The following is an 18184-nucleotide window of genomic DNA, read 5'->3' as shown; positions in this document are numbered from 1 at the left end:
GTTCTTTCCACGAAATTTCCTAGGAAATTATTAGGAACCTGTAAAAAGAAGTGTTACAGTTTTATTTCACCATGTGAAGGTTTCAAATTCTTTTTCAAAGCCAGTGCCAAGAAATACACTCTAGGTCTAAAAATATTGACATCAGCCTAAAAAAAATTCTAATCGTAGAATTGTGTTGAATGTTAACTCCCCCAGGTTGCTAGAAAACATACTGGAGACCTGACCTCAGTGTCGTCAGCTATGGCTCTGATATAGGCCAAAGACCCATACACAGTGCTGCATACATATATATACCCTATATGCAGCCCATGGTCAGACCCCTCCTGGACCCCCTTCAGTTCGCCTACCAGCCCCGGCTGGGAGTTGAGGACGCCATCATCTTCCTGCTGAACCACATCCACACCCACCTGGACAAGCCGGCAAGCACAGTGAGGATCATGTTTTTGACTTCTCCAGTGCTTTCAACACCATCCGGCCAACCCTGCTGGGGGAGAAGCTGGCAGCGATGCAGGTGGATGCCCCCCCCGTGTCCTGGATTGTTGACTACCTGGTTGGCAGACCACAGCACGTGCGTGTGCAGCACTGTGTGTCAGATAGCGTGGACAGCAACACCGGGGCTCCTCAGGGGACTGTCCTCTCTCCCTTCCTTTTCACCATCTACACCACAAGTTTTCTGATGACTCTGCTGTGGTGGGATGTATCAGCGGTGGTGATGAGTCTGAGTACAGGGCTGTGGTGGGGAACCTTGTCTCATGGTGTGAGCAGAACCATCTGCAGCTCAATGCGACAAAGTCTAAGGAGCTGGTTGTGGATCTACGGAGGGCCAAGGCACCAGTGTCCCTGGTTTCCATCCAGGGGGTCAGTGTGGACATTGTAGAGGATTACAAGTACCTGGGAGTACACATGGACAATAAACTGGACTGGACCAAGAACACTCAAGCTTTGTACAGGAAGGGCCAGAGCCGCCTTTATTTTCTGAGGAGGCTGAGGTCCTTCAACATCTGCTGGACAATGCTGAAGATGTTTTATGAGTCTGTGGTGGCCAGTGCTATCCTGTATGCTGTTGCATGCTGGGGCAGCAGGCTGAGGGTAGCAGACGCTAACAGACTCAACAAACTGATCCATGAGGCCAGTGACATTGTGGGGGTGGAGCTGGACTCTCTGGCAGTGGTGTCAGAGAGGAGGATGCTGGCCAAACTACATGCCATCTTGGACAGTGTCTCCCACCCGCTCCATGACGTGCTGGTCAAACAAAGGAGCACCTTCAGCGGAAGACTCATTCCCCCAAAATGCACCACAGAGCGCCACAGGAAGTCATTCCTGCCTGTGGCCATCAAACTCTTTAACTCCTCCCTCTAAGTGTCAGTCTGTTTGACCCTAGGTCACTAAACTGGACATTGATCATTACATCTCTGCAATACTTGACATAATTGTGCAATATTCTGTGTTAATACTCCTGTGCAATATACTCTTTTCAGTTTCAAATTCCCTATTTATTGATATTTATTCATACCTCTATTACTGCTGTGCAATATCCTCTGTCTCATTATAATCTTAATAGCTACACTTAACTTGACAGTTCATGCACTATTACTTTATACCGTATTATTATCATCAACCGGTAAACCCACTTTGTACTTCACACTTATTTTAATTTTAATTTTATACTTATACCCACTTGGTACTTAATTTATTTTCTGACCTGTATTATAGTGTGTTATATGTTTTGCTTAGTACTTCTATCCCTGTGTGCACTGACGTGATAGTGAGCTGCTGTGACAAAAGAGTTTCCCCTCGGGGATCAATAAAGTTCTTCTGATTCTGATATTTCTGCTTCTGAAGTAACCCAAAGCTAACGCTAGAGGTCGCACAACATCCACAGGAGGGAGCTGCAGTGTCTTTAAGTGGGTCAATACAACCGAGCATTCATCAAGGCCATCTGCATACAACACACTGCATCCACAGTTGGTTGCTTAACGAAAATGTCATCGTATTTTTGGAAATAAAATGAATCAGCTGGGTGATTTCTTTTATATATCACCTTCAGACCGTAAGATCATCACTGATGCGTTTGTTTGTTTTAAAATTGGAATAAAATGATTTAATCTAACAGTGTTTGCTTGAGTTGTTGTAAAAACCCAAACTATTATAGCTTCTTTTGAGGTTTCCTCCATCCAAAGTATGACTTAATCATTCTTTGTGGCATTTTAAGCGCGTTGCATGGTTTCCCAATCATTATGAACTTTAAGCTCTTTCCTGGTGATATTTTGTAGCCTATATCTTCAGCTGAAAGACACGGACCACATGTTTCCTTTTATGCTTTACGTAGATAAAATTCTGTCATCATACAGTATCATGAATGTGTTGTCTCTCTCCATCAGTCTGTGCGCACTCGGTGCGCTTTGCGTCGTCAGTGAAGTTGCCTGATCCGCTGCAGACGAGCGGTGCGCCACACACATCCACCCGGTCCAAAGGAAAAAAAAGAGAAGAAGAAAATGCTCAATGAACGGATTTCACAGCTGAAATGTCTTCAGGGTGGATAGATACAGAGATAAATGCATGACAGACGCGGGTAAAAACACCGAAATGTTACCTGAACAGCTAAACCGGGAAGTGAAGGAGGACGACGCTGTGAGGACGGATCTCCTGTGAGGCTTCAAACCGTCTCGGCGCTCCACGGGGGAGAGACGGGGATAAGAAGAACCAAAGAGAGAGAGAAAAAATGTTCCAAGTTAGGCCGTGTCGTCTACAAGTGCGACCCCGCAAAGCGCCGTCCCGCAACAGCTGCAGAAAAATGAGCATGTATTGAACGAAGAATGCATGTCGTTTGGGATATATCTGTGATTTTGCAAACATATATCATCTGCACGTCATCAGGTAAGGTGCCAAGAAGGAACTATGGTCCTTCAAAACATTAGAACAACATAGAAATATAGAAGAATATCAGAAAATTCAATTCGGATATGTAAGTAAGATGAATGAAAATGTTGCAGGGATGCCATCACTAACAGTAAGTCAGAGACTTATAGAAGCTACAGAAATATTATATAATTATTCTAGTGATATGTCGATTCAAGTATTTAGCATACTCTGAATTTAGTCATCATTTCATGTAAAACTCACCATCATTACAGACACCTCACCTGCCAGGTAAACCATCGCCTACTCTTTTAACTTTTTAAATGCAGTGAAGTGTGACTTACACTATGTATGTGTCAACAGGCTCTTTGCACAGAGAGACATACAGCAGGCTGCCACATCAGTCACTGCATGCTGCTCCGATTCAAAACCACTGAGATGATTGAATTCCTGCCTCAAAACTCACACATCACAACCCAGCACTTTGATCAGTAGCCTCTCGTGCACACAGATGTACTCACACACACATGCAGATCATAGTGTAGTAGTAGCCTACAGTATACGGCACACCACACATACACAGGCTGACTAAAACGGAGTCACACTGAGAGTCTGAATAGCTAATGAATATCACTGTCAAGATGTCAAAGAGCTCATACAGTATACTATCAGTGAGACAACCATCCATTTAGTCAGATACTCACAGTGATTCCCACAATGGGATGAGTCAAGGCTTCCTACTCATCACTGCCGAAGGTGCCAGCCTCCATTTCTTAACAAAACATGGGATAGTTTTATATAATATATATTTTCATACTGATATGTAGATATCAAGAGACGAGCAATATAATCTCTGGATAACTGACCTATCACACTTCAACAGTAGGCCATAGGAAACTGACTCAATGTTAGCCCATAAATTAAGAATTAATTAGGACAATGTAATTAAACAGGAAATGTGTTTTAAAAAAGTGCAAAATTGCAGTTTTTTCGCTAGCTGTTATCAGGGAGAAAACTTATCTAGATTTTGTTAGATAGTGACAGTGTAGATACAGACGGAAAACATGGGGCGAGAGAGGGGTAGGACATGCAACTAAAGTCCCCGGCCAGAATTGAGCAGGGGACGCTGCAGTTCTGTGGTATGCTTCTAAATCACTATAGGACAAAATAATCACCGGACACCCAAATATCAAATATTTAAAAAGAAATTCTGCTGTCCATTTTGTGGATGTGGTCTCAATGTTAAAGGGGTAGTCCAGCCATTTAGTATGGCACCTCCATAAAGTTTAGGCACTTGTGAGATTACAAAAAGAAAACGAAGCAGCAGAGGCTGAGCTATCGTGATTTCATCACTGAACCGTGATGACATCATCAGGGTTATTTTCCCACTCTGGACAAAGCTCCCTTCAGAGCATTGATGTATTAATAGAGCTGGATATCAGCCTAGCTTCAGTAGTAATAATCTAGTGATATAATCTATAATTGTATAACGGTCACAGGGGCCATTTTTGTGCATTGAGTACTTTTACTTTTAATATTTTAAGTACATTTTCCTGATTATACTGACATACTTTTACTTAAGTAACATTTTCAATGCAAGAATTTTACAAGTACCAGAATATGTTTACAGTGTGGCGCTGCTGCTGCTAAGAGAGACTGGTTGCAGCCTGCAGGGTTGGATTGCAACGGAGCTACAGCAAAATCAGTGGCAGCCTGAGGCCAGAAACACACAGGACACGTGAAAGTGTGAAGTCATGTGTACCACAGGCAGTTGTGTGCACCAGTGCAAACCCACCATAGGGACTCACTCCATGCATCCCACATGAACAAATCTCCATTTTGACCTACTTTGAAAGCTTCATTACAAGTTTATTCAGTTTTATGAAAAAAAAAAAAGAATCAACAGAACATTTTTTTTAAAGGCAAGTGACTAAATTAGCTGTTTAACTTACAGCATAATATAGTGTATATACTGTATATATATAAGTAAAACAACACTGGAATGCTTAGTTTCTGCTTGTATAGGTTTATGAATACCCCTTTGACAGCTAAAATGGGGATTTCATTGTTTCAACTGACCCTTCCCAACCACACAAACGATCCAACAGCATTTGAATGTTTCAGTGGCATATTTACATGAATAGAAACGCTTGTTTCTTAACGTTAACATTAATGCTAACAACAGTTTTTGGTTGAAGTTGGACTTCCCATCTGAGCCTTTTGCATCCGCTGGAGGCATGGCTGAAAATGGGGATACCATGTAAAGATAGGATGGTTAGAAATGAGATGTATGGAGCCAAAATTTTAATGTTTTTGCTTATGAATATTGGAAACACAAAAATGCCTCCATTCATTTATGGCAAACTGGTCATTTTCTGTATGTGGATGACACTGTCCTGGTGACACATGCCCTGGCTCCCTCTCTTCCCCTTTCAGTTTCACAACCTCTCTGTTCTCCTGCCCCTGCATTTTCTTGGAACTTTTCAGACCTTGTTATTCCCCACCTGTCCACCACATGGGTTTCCTTGCCTTTTCACAGTCAGCTGACCCTGCCCTTCCCTGCACACCTGCCCCATGTTTCCTCATTTCAGTATATATTCATTTCCCCCCTGACTCACCGTCTCAATGTTGCTGTGCTGCCATTGTCGGCCAGCCAATCCTGAATTCCCTGTTCTGTAAACCTGCCTGCTGCCAGTCTGTGACCTGGTTCCTGCTTCCTTAGCCTCTTTGGACTGACTTTCAAGTTTCAAGTAAAGTACAGTTAGCGAGCTTCACTGTACTTGTTAATATTAAGTATAAGTGAGAGAAATGCTGTACATGATGTTAGACTTGAAAACATCTGAACCCATATTTTAAGGCTATCTTAATACAGTACTCACATGATACTATATGTACGTTGAAAGAGTTTGATGGAGGGTTGATACCAATTTAATCTGTGTGTTCAGTGAACAGGCAGACAGGTTTGGGATGTGTTAGCTTGGTGCAGGGGCTGGAGGTGGTTAGCCGCTATCAAAATAGGAGGAATACGCCTCCCAGTAACGCCAAAGTTGTCTTATTTACATGTTGTGCTCTTAGCTGACTTTCTAACATTAGCCATTGGTAAGCTAGTTTTGTTCAGAGGTGGAGGCTGTGTGAACCCTTCACTGTGAGGACAGGACTCCTGCAGTGATGAGTGTAGTCACATCATGGCTCCAGTTTTGCTCCCAGTGTGACATTACTGACCTCTTCTCCCTCATCTTCTCTCGTCCCTTCTTTACAATGCTCCTTGTGAGAAACCAGCTGTAATTTTTGGAATTAAAAATCCCCATTAATGAACTTGGTAAGAGTTTAGTCATTGTCTGTTCTGTTTATCCTTCTTTCTTTTCTTTTATCATTCTCTTTGTATTCCCTTCCTTTGCAATTGCAGTTCAATGGGAGCTTCATTGTCAGAGACTTCTTTACACAACCAAAGGAATATGTAAAAAAAAAAACATATTTCATTTACTAAAATTTCCTCTTTCTCTCTTTCATTCTCCCTGCAGCTCAGCCTATTACATCCAAGCTTGATGAGAGTTGGTGGGCGTATAAGGACGTTGTCCAGGGAAGCTTTGTTCCAGGTAATAGACCATCACTCATCTCATACACAACATGGTGTCATAACCAACACATGGTAAAATATTTGAAAATGTTATGGAAGGTGTGGCGGACTGGAGTTGTTTTCCCAATTATAGAAGTGTCATATCAAAAACTTTTTTGACCTTATAGTCCAGTATAGTGGTTTTACCTAGGGCAAATTGCAATAGTCATCATTCAAGGTTTTATGTGATCCCTGGGGACCTCTAAATAACATTAAAAGTATACCATTATATACTCAGTGGATCAAGGTAAATTCAGGGGTCAAAATTTGGGGCCTTCATGTCACAGCGTCACACAGAAGAAGTGCGTATCTCTGCTTCTGAACATGCCTTTTTCATAAAATGTATGTCTATACATTGGGTTTCTAGGTTGTTCTTTCACATACAACCATCAGATATGACCTGTATGTATATTATGTATGTATGTATTTGGGAGTACCCTTACCCCAACCTTTTTTTGAATTCAAATAAAGTCAATCAAAACCATTTATTATCACTGAATTTTCTGCACATACAAATTTGTCTTAATATGTTTTCCATGTAAACCGTAACATGCACACAGATTGAAACCTTAAATGAGACATGCCTTGACTGTAGGCTTACATATAATCTTTACTCCATGTCCTCATCCAAATGTTGTGGCGACATATTCGCGCACTCTGAACAGACTAGGGAGGAATCAAGTCCTTGACGACGGCATTTTGTGCTGCAACCTGACTTGAAATTGCAGCACACAAGCTCCAACAAGGATTGAGCAGGGTCCTGGTCGGAATGGATGGGAATGAGTCTTGAGTCCCTGAGTCCTCCAGCTCCATTCCTCTGGTGGTAGTGAGTTTCCCATCCAAACAGGACCTGAACACTCTGAAGCTGTTTAACATGGCTGTCGTAGGGGCGAGGTGCTATATGGAGGTATGTGGACCCAAAAGCAGATGACAAGGAAGCGGTCTCAGGGTGAAGTAGCCGGATGATTACCGTGTTTATTGTTGGGTGGAATGCAGGCAAGAACAGGCAGAGGTGAGCAGACAGGTAATGAGCAGACAAAATCCAAAAGCCAAGAATCCAAAATCCAAACAAGGTTCACGGGAGGACAAAGAATCCAACACAACTTTGCGACAAGGCTCAGCAGGAACAACACCATGTGTACAACGATGATCCGACACAGAACAAAGAAAAGACCAAGACTAAATACCCTAGGGGAGGTGAGATAACAAGACACAGGTGCCAACAATCAAGGGAGGACCAACAATCAAAACTGGAGGGAAAACACAGACAGGAAGTAAAAACACAAGACACACAAGGGAAGGAGACTACTACAAAATAAACCAGGAAGTGATACACCTAAACTACCACAATGGCAGACAAAGATGTTGGTGACAAGTTGCAAGGGTGTAAAGCCGTTTTGCTGTCAGTCACCTGAGGAACTCGGTGTCTATTCAATTCAATTCAATTTTATTTATATAGCGCCAATTCATAACAGAAGTTATCTCATTGCACTCTTCCTATAGAGCAGGTCTAGACCGTACTCTTTATAAAATTAATTATAATGGTGTCATCTCCAACAAGACCATATCTGTGTCTCCAAGAACATTGTGAACGTCAAACCCTGCAAGTTTTAGTCCGTCCCCCAAAAGGTTTATAACGTTGTTTGTTGTCCTCGTTTGACAGAAATTCCTGCTTTTTCAACCTCAGTGACATAGTTGATGTGAATGAAACCTTCCGGCCAGTCTTTGTATTTCTCCTTTTATGGGCACCATCCTTCATAGATGCATAGATACAGCTGGCTGCTGTACCAAGATCAAACACGATCACCACTGACTGCCCATAATTTGTAGACATACACCTTGTATGTCTTTCCTTTCTCCCAGGGTAGTCGGTGGAGGAGGGCTCCATCTAAGATGTACAGGATGTCTCTTTCTGGCACATCATCATGAGGCATATTGTTTTTGAAATTTGAAGCTTGTTCACTGGCAGAAGCACTGTTTTCATTTCGAAGAGGGAGGGCAGGTGGATACCGGCAGAGTTTATACTTGAAGTCTTCAGCTAACCTGTCTGCCGGTGTCCCAGCAATCACCAGTCTCTGAAACAAGAGCTGCGGATCGATATGGACAACTTCTTCATTGTTCACTTTGACTGTGGATTTGGAGTCCATGGTGACTGCATGTGCTTTCCTCTTGAAAGCACATCCCCTACTGTCACACCACTAATTAAGTGTCGAAGGTGTTCATACCCAGCAAACAGATTTTGCTATCAAAATGCTAAGAATTTTGATAGTGTCGGCATTGTCTCTTGCCTGTCTTGATGCAGAAAGGTCCTTGTGCTGTTAAGTAGTTTCATAATTTACAGTCAGTTCTTGCATGGTATTGTTGATTTCAGATGTTGCACGCATTAGGGCTTGTGTGGCAGTGGATTAAACCATTGTGAGGCAAAGGGCGGGAGTCACAATCCTTTGCAATGTAAAAAACGCGCTATTAATAAGCACAAGTTCATTCATTGCGTATTATTAATATTACTGAAATTACATAGTTATGTTTACAGTGATACATTGGACAATTTATACCCAGTTTGGATGCGGATACACTCATAGGAGCAGTGTGGTACAAACTGTAAGTGAAAAAGTTGGCCAACAAATTGGGTGTTGGGGTAGTAGTACCCCCAAAACAGGTATAAGACATTAGAATATCCTCTGAAAAAGTGTTTAATTGGAAAAATTGACCCCAAAAACTTATCCAAATATCCAAATATGTTGGATAGGTGTACACAGACCCTCCAATATTAATACCATTTTTACCCAGAAATTTTGCTTTTGACCTTGAAAAATGCATGTTCCACTAAATCCATGAATGTATACTTTTAATATATGATGCAGGAATATTAGGACCAATAAAAGACTATGAAACATTACTATTGCAATTTCTCCTGGGTAGGGCCCTTTTTTGAGTTAGATTGACTGGACTTTTAGTTTTAGAATAAATCTGTCATGCCTGTGAATCCTATTAATCCTCAAAATGGGTATTGGAGACTGGTTATTTGAAGCAAAATCTGTAAAAAGACTTACAATAGATTCCTAATTATTTTTGTATCATTGAATAGAAATTGAATGGGTATTGCTGAAAAAATGCAGACCATAAATAGTATCAATATTGGGGCTTAATATAATCCTACAGATTATAACTGTATAACTGTATAACTATTTCCTGTGTTGGTGGGGTTCTATATAACCCTTAACTGCAACAGCAGCTCAGTATCCCTAAAAATATAATTCATATGGGATGAGTGTTCAGTGATTTATGCCCAGTGCTAACACTCTGTGCCAGTGCAGGAAGCGGTGTGAAGCAGAAAGTAAGGGTGTGGAGGTCAGGGACGCTCATGCAGCAGACCAGAGTTTATGTCCCTTCACAATCCAGTTAATGTTTATTAAAACCATAACCACAACCTTTCCCTTACCTTACCATACTGTATATGCCATGCACAGAATGTATTTTAAAAATGTTGTCACTGAACGTGATCTATGCTTTTGCAGAATGGTCCAGTACAAACAGTCTTTCTAGTGATAGGGTTGGCGTAAGGGGCAGTGATCAGACTGTGTATTAGTAAATGAGTTTGGGGATGATGTAGATGAGGGACACTTCCATGCACCTCTTCACTTCTATTGTCACATGCAATTAATTAACTTCAGCCAAGGTAATGATGCTGCCGAGACGCTGCGACTGATCTGCATGAATAGAAAGGGACCAAGAATTTATTTATAATTACTTTGAAATCAACTAATTTGGAGTTATACTTTCATTTAAATGCCGTGTTTCCTGTTTGAGAATGAGACTGAAATATTTCCAGGTGAAGAAGTGTGTGTGTGTGTGTGTGTGTGTGTGTGTGTGTGTGTTTGTGAAGGGTGTGACAGGCCTTCTGGGAAATTTGAGACTGACAGTAGTAGGCTCATCACATCAGTGAGCGAAGCTTGACTTTGACTACAGCTTTCTCCCCCTCAGTCTACTCTTGCACTACATCTTTCTCCTCGATTTGTGTTACTGCTGTGCCAGCACAGGAGAAATGTCTACTTCAAGCTGTTTTGGAAAATGAAGTGGGAATACAGTCAGCAAAAAAGAAAAACTAGGGTGGTATTCAAAACTCAGGTCACTGATGGGTGTCATCTTGTGCTTATATTTTCTATGATCACCTTTGGAGCCACATGAGGCAGACAGGTGATTGGCTTAGATAAGAGGGACAAAGCTGTGGGTGTTTTCAAAAGAAAAATATTGAGAGATGGGTGTCTGCCAGCCTCAGAGCAGAAGCAGAAATCACTATTCCCTCTTGAGCGAGAGTACTGCGCTATGACCCAACAGAGTTTGCGGGGATTGAGACTGAGCACAAATGATGCAACTTCAATGCTACTTTGCAGTAAACACCAAGGTGCTCAGAATGATAGATAAAAGGAGGCAGAGAGGAAGGAGTCTGGCAATGCTACTGTGGTTCGCCTGTGAGCTATTACCTTGGCACCATAAAATATGAAACTAAATATAACACAAGATACAGTATGCACCACAGATGCCATTGAACAATAGAGAGAGTCTTTGGCAGGCATAGATAGCAACATGCATTTCTGGTCCTCTACTTCATTTCATGGGTTCATCCAAAAGCACCTACTGAGACAGGAACACCTTTAGGATTAGTTGGGTTCAGGTCCACCTGGTTGACCCTGTAACCTTCCAACCCATAATCCCACCTGACATCACTGGACAGAAAATTATTAAACAACAAATTTGATACTCAGTCATTTAAAGCTGGGGATACTGTATATTAGCCCCGTTCGGGACTGTCACATCTACTGTGTGGGAGACAGTCTCGGAAGGTCCCCTAGAAAAGCACTGGGAAGCTAGCAAATCTCTTATTGAATGTTTTGTCTTTTTTATTAGCAATGTGCAAAACATTCAGCAGGCTTCTCATTTTTAGCCAGCACCGATTGCCACTTTCACTGGTTTAAATGACAAACATTGACGATAGAAAACCCAAATATAACTTGTGATATGTATCTGGATAATGTTATCTTTATAATGACATCCGATCCAGATGCCTTTGCATTTCCACCTGGCATTAATAAGTATTCCAATTTTCTCGATTCTCCCACATTGTGAAAAAAAAACAAACAAACAATTTAAAGCAACCTACTAAGGGGTAAATTGTTGTCACACCTGTAGCAGAATCTTCCTATGAATCAGCACTGATGACACATAAGACGTTGGACTTGGAGCTTTGATGGAGGTCTGTAGCAGCTGAAATCACCAAGTGTCAGTGGCCAACAATATTACTTATTTTGGTCCTAGTTTTATTCATTTTTCAGTTAATAGCCAACTCATGTCATTCACTATTTGTCTGTCCTGTGTAGGTACCCACTCTTCTTTCTCTCTCTCTGTCATTTCTCCTCCCGTCTCTCCATCTTTCTTTGCATCAGGCTGTAAGGGGCGTCAGGTTCATTCTGTAGTTGTACAGCTCTTATGTATATTTGATCATGTGTGTGTCTGGTTGTCTCTCTGTCTCTTTTATCTTCTCCCTTGCCTTATTCTCTCTCATCTCTTCTGCCCTTTCAGCTTCTCTTCCTCCTCCTCCATTCCTTCTTTTTCCCTCCTGTTCATGGCTGGTCCATTTTTCCTTTGCCTCGCCTCTCTTTTTTTCTCTTTTCCTCCAGCATCTTTTTCTCATCTCGTCCCCAGTCACCCATCCTTCTCTCTCTTTGTTATCCCTCTCATTTCTCTTCTCTGGCTCTATTCCCTCCAGCTCACTCTTCCTTCCAGCCTGAATGGCCTGGAGATGTTGCTATCATTCATTTTGAATTTGCTCACGACTTGAGGCCCATTCAAAACCTCAGAGGAAATTCGTGCACTGTGCTCAGAGATGGCTCTGGTGAGGGTGCTTCCTCTGTGAGCATTTACCTGGACATGTGAAAAACAGACAAAGGTTAGATTTTGTTGGTCACACTAACCTAAAATGTCACAGAAATCCTCATGTCCTTGCTTCCAGCGTACCATGAGCAAATTTCAAAGGGAGAGCGACATAAAGACCAAACAAACACACTCAATAGACAGCAGCTTGATGCTTGATTGAGCAAAAAATGGATTGTAAGAACAATTTTAACAAGAACATTTTCTAGGTATAACCAGAAACTGTGTGTCATGTGAGGAGGGTCCACAAAGATACAAGAATGAATATCCGTAAATGGACTGTACTTAAATAGCGCCTTTCTAGTCTTCCAACCACTCAAACATGGATGCGAGGAGGGCCCATAGAGAATCCCTATGTACAGGGTCCAGAACATTGTGCTACGCCCCTGAGTCTCGCTCTTTAGCTGCTAAATGCTTCACTCTTTTTGCTAGCTTGTTGCTAACTTTTTCGGTCTCCTGTGTGGTGCTGGGTTGGTAGCGTACAGTGGGTTTATCTAAGCTTTTTCACTGAAAACAGCTGCCTGTTACTGCTGGGAATTAGATAGATGAGAGTGGAGTTGTGGGCCATGAAACCAAAACAATGTGCTGAAAGATGCTAAAACACTCTGTAGAGCTGAGTGGAACTGCAGCGTTAAGTGATAATTCTCTGTGGGTTTGTCACTACAAGCGACCCTTTTCATATTACACAACAGTCATATGATTCATTGTTTATATATTATATTGACATGGAATTGTACTTATGATTACCAGCTTACTTGTCATGGTCAGTACTACTCAGTCTGTGAAAACAGTTGAAAATATTTCTTCTGTAGCTCTGGACGAGCTTTCTAAAGTCTCAGAAAATAATAATGACTCATAATATAGACTAAAATCCAGACATCTCAACAACTACTGGATGGATTACCATGAAATTTTGTACATTTTCATGTACCATACATTTATGGTCCTTAGAGGATGAATCCTACTGACTTTGGTCACAGCGCCACCATGAGCATTTTTGGGTTTTGGTGAATGTCTCAACAAATATTGGATGGATTGCCATGCCATTTGGTACACACATTTATGTCCCCTTGGATGAATTGTAATCACTTTGTTAATCTAAAGTTATTACAATTGAACATTTCCTCTAGCGCCATCATCAGGTTAAAATTTGGATTTGTCAAATACTTTGGTTTATGACCAAATACCTGCAAAGCTAATCACATTCCCATCAGCCTCGTACTTTGAGTTTACTTCTAATTAGCAAATGTTACCTTGCTAACACGCTACATTACACGTTACATTCAAAAACCCTGTTCTGAGCCCAGGTGTAATAAAATTAAACCTGAATAAACAGCTTCATTACACAACACCTCTGAACTTAAACATCAGCTGTACTTAATTAACTCATAATATGGATATTATGGTTATCTGTGACTTCTTTAAACAATCACAGTTTTGTTCCACGGCCTTGCACTTTTTGAACACTGCAAACTGCATTGCAAAGCTTTAGACATTTTTTGGCTGCAAACTGGCAAGATTGGCTTCTGTATTCCCTTCAAAGTTTGAGTTTCTTGGCTTTCTCGGTGCAGCAGACTGAATAAACTGTCAAACTGCCATTCTCTCATCCAGAGTTTTCTCCAACACACAAGTTGTCTGCCCAGTGTTGTCAGAAGTAGCAAAGTGTGTGTTGGTTTTGTGAAGGTACCAACCTCTGAGAGGGATGTCGAGGTAGAACAGAAAAATAAATCTATTTTTGTTTCACACATGCCGTGTGACATCAAATGGAGGCCCTTTAAATAATAATTGATCTTTTCTAAAGCAAATGTCAGATAAATTAATTTAGTGCTAGAACCTTTTCCAGAACCATCTTTTTATTGGCTTCTTCTTGCCACATAGTGGTTTGAATTGGTCAGAATCAAGATGGAAACAAATGCAAATTAAGTGCAGTGAGATCTTGAGGACAGTTGGATTATGTTATAGCAACACGTCAGGGAACAAGCAAGACAAGCGTGTTCGTGTGGTTTCTCTCACATCGCCATTGTATGTGTTTCTGTGCCTCCCTGGCCATGAGAGTGAGGGGGTGAAAAGAGGAAGGAAAGATGAAAGAAAGGAAGAAGAGGAGGAGAAAGCAGGAAAAAAGTAAGAGGAGTGGGTTTGGTGATGAAGAGGAGAAGAAAGAAGAAAAGCGAGAGCTCCTGGGATCTGCCCTTTCCTCCTGACAGATCTATACACTAGCTCTAGCTGTGTGTGTTTCCTTTTGTGTGTGTGTCCACCGCTGGCCTTGAAGTGAGAAAGGGGAGGGTGGGTGGGTAAAAGAGGAGATAAGGAGGAGAAGGGGGTATAGAAAAACATTCCTAGCCGACGACTGTCGATTTTTACACTAATGTTAGCTTCATGAATTGTTTGAAAACACCATATCTGGCTAACTTGTTTTAAAGCAAGAAACCCATAAAAAAGGGTCTTAAATATGTTTTTCATGGTTACATGATTTCGTGCTAAAAGTGTGGTGCTAAAGTGTTGTTCATCTATTGCACTGTAGAGCTAGTTCTAGTCCTAGTATTATAATACAGTATTATAAATAAAAATGTAATTAAAATGTTACTTATTCTAACATAACCCTTGGATGGTTTGGATGCTAACTATAGGAAATACTTGGACAAGCAACACAGTATTCAGACTGATGCTTAACTGTTTGTATTTTCAAACATTATGTTTCACTATTATAAGACAAAAGGATTTGTGGATGAGGACTAACTGATTAGTTTGGCAAATGTAATGATATGTAACGCAAATTTGGCTGGAGTTGCACCAAACCAAATAAAGACCAGCTGCCATTGTTACTCTAAACTCTGATACAGTAGCATTCGGGCTCACACAGACTGGATGTTCCAGTCATGAGCAGGTATTTTTCTAATGTAACATGTAACCTCATAAAATAAAGTAGTAAGCTATTGACATGCCCCTTCCCTTTTGGAAATAATGAAAGGTAGTTAGTTGCGCATGCTAATGTTTGCAGCTAAATGTTAAACAGATAAACACACAGTTTTATCCATTCTTTCCTTTCTTTTGCTCTGTTGTTTTTGATTTTGGAAAGGTGATTTAAAAAAGACACAGCCCTCCAAACTCTTTAAATACAGACTATTGCTCTTATTATAGCACCATGCACACCGCTTGAGCATATGCAGAAATCCACAGCTTGACGGGCCTGTGCCTATTATGGTTGCTAAGCTATGATTGGACAATTGCTGATCAGGGGCAGAGTTTGTCAAATGGTCAATTACGATAACATAGGTTGTGTGTCCATATAATGTGGCCTAGAAGTAACATTTACACACTAAACAGCAATGGACTCAACATTGACCCCTGCGGGATCCCACATATAATGTTGACTTTCCATGATGTAAAATACCCAAAAGACACATAACATTTGCATCCCTTTAGACTGGATTTGAACAAGGCGGTTACTAAGCCAAAAAGTCCTACCCACTTCTCTGACACCTGCACTTCTCCAAGGGAGACATCAGCCCAAAACAGTGTCCAGGAGCTGTTTTGATACAGATTTCATTTCTGTACCATTGTTTCATGTTGTGAAAAGTTGAACCTAATTTGGGTTGAGGCTGACGCTTTGTGCAGCTGTTGTTTTAGGGTGCTTTGCATTGCTATGTGTTAAAAGCTGAAAGAAATAAAAGTTGAATTTGAATGCATCTGCTCTGTCTCCCCTCTGTCCCTGTTAGAGAGGATGCTGGGAGATGGCAGATAGCCCGTGTGAGAGAAAGGAAAGCAAAAAATAAGACGCAAAAACAGACTGTGTTTGTGAAAGAGAAAGCAACTTATATTAATGTCACACCTCTTGGTATTATTGTTGTGTGTGTTATTTGTGTATTGTGATGATGGGGGCGTGTGTCTGTACAGGATGTAATATCCTTGCTGCTGTTCTTAAGTGTGTATAACTTCTTTGCTGTGTGTTTGTGTGTGTGTATGAGAATGTAAGTGGTTATTTCGGTGTCTGTGTGTTTTGGGTATATAATATCACAGCTCAGGGTTGTTATTTGGGAGTGCTGCAGAGTGAATAAGTAGGACACCAAGTTAGTGATCAGAGGAGCCTCTGCCTTGCTCTCTTGCTCCCTCTTTCTCTCACACACACGTGCAAGCACGCACGCGCACACACACACACACACACACACACACACACACACACACACACACACACACACACACACATTGCTCTTATCCATGTCTTTTTCTCTTTGTCTTTGTCCTGCAGTTTCCCTATTTCTGTCTTTCTTTCTCCCACTCTTTCTTCTTAAAATCTCTCACTCAGTGCCTCTTGCTGTCTCTCACTCACACACACACTTACACACACACACACACACACACACACACACACACACACACCCTTGCAGAGACTCACAGGGCCACAGGAGAGAAGGAAAGAGGAAGAAATGGAGAGAAGTAGCTAGATCGGGAGAAGGAGGAGAAAACGACTTTCCTCCCACGCAGTAGAGGAGATATGAACAATTTTAGATGGGACTAAAGGAGGGATAAAGGGACAATGAGACAGGCTAGACAGAGAGAGTGCGAGGAAAAAAGAGAGAAGAGATAGAGAGTGAGAGTATGATATAAGAGAGAGGGAGCATCAGAGAGAGAAAAAGAAAGCAGAGAGAAAGAAAGGAGAATGAAGTTATGATACTCATTCTCAATAATCTCCTGATATCATTAGACATCCACATTCTCCACGCCTGATGGCTGCCCGCTACATTTTTTGCAATTACTCACTGCGGTAACGACATTAAAGCTAATACTGGCGGTGATTATGGCATCGCTGCTATTTGTTCTTATTTAGCCGGGTTGCCGCAGGCTGCTGTAATGGATGGACACATGCTCGCCGAGACGATGTGTTTGCTGTAGTTAAAAATTCCATTGAATTCATTAGTTTCTAATGTAGTGGAGATGAGATGAGGGGCTCACCAGGTACAAAGTGCTGACAACTAGATGTAGAAAGAGAGGACAGCAGTGCTATTAGGGTGCATTCTAGAGACATTTTAGGCATTTAGCTACAGCTGTAATCAACAACTCCTCACTGTAAATGAGCAGGTTGGTATGAGGATTGAACCTGTGACCTTTGTTCATTTCAATAACTTAAATGTCACAGGTTAAATAGTTTTAGGTTATTTATTTAAACTCAATTTAATCAGACAACTTGATGAATATTTTTAAAAATTAAGTCTTGTGATATTTTATATTTTTCCTTTCTGTCAATAAGTGCATTACCATCCACTTGTTTTTATGTGCATTTTCAATTATAAAACCTGAAAAAGAACCTGAGTGGAAATGCCCAAAATGTGAAAAAAAAAAAAATTAAAATATCGCAAAAAATGTTTTACTCTTGGCTGAGGTGGAAAAGTTGGTTGATTAAAAACAAAATGTGACAAAGTGCAATGGAAACAGACTTCCACTGATTTAAACGACTGTCGTTATTCAGATTTAAATGGCACTGAAGCTTCCTCTCCACTGAAGAGATGAAAAATAGTAATGAGGAGACTGTAACCTTCCTCAAATGAATACATGAATCAAAATAAATGCATATATTTCCATCATGTTTTTTGCAATGTTTTCCACTTGACAGGTGCTTGTTCCATCCTCTTCTTCTACAGTGGTTTAATTATCTACAGTAGTGGATGGATCATTATTTTGCCAATTTTCAGAAAATTCTATAAAGATTACATTGGAGGGAAACCTGACTAATAAATCTTATTCCGATTAAATAGAAAAAAAACAACAACACATTGTTGCCTT

General features: G+C 41.0%; 1 protein-coding gene across 1 annotated transcript in view; it reads left to right on the top strand.

Moving 5' to 3' along the window:
- The first annotated feature begins 1756 nt into the window (after window positions 1-1756).
- The window catches only part of LOC122869265 (carbonic anhydrase-related protein 10-like), a 98408-nt gene continuing 81980 nt past the window's right edge, over window positions 1757-18184 (top strand). Inside the window, exons 1-2 of the mRNA XM_044182083.1 lie at window positions 1757-2877; window positions 6381-6455. Of these exons, the coding sequence (XP_044038018.1) occupies window positions 2817-2877; window positions 6381-6455 (136 nt within the window). The 5' untranslated portion in view covers window positions 1757-2816. The remainder of the gene's footprint in view (window positions 2878-6380; window positions 6456-18184) is intronic.

The sequence above is a fragment of the Siniperca chuatsi genome, linkage group LG21 (assembly GCF_020085105.1).
Source record: "Siniperca chuatsi isolate FFG_IHB_CAS linkage group LG21, ASM2008510v1, whole genome shotgun sequence".
Classification (NCBI taxonomy): domain Eukaryota; kingdom Metazoa; phylum Chordata; class Actinopteri; order Centrarchiformes; family Sinipercidae; genus Siniperca; species Siniperca chuatsi.
The sequence above is the reverse complement of the archived record's forward strand: the minus strand, read 5'-3'. Positions and strand labels throughout refer to the sequence as shown.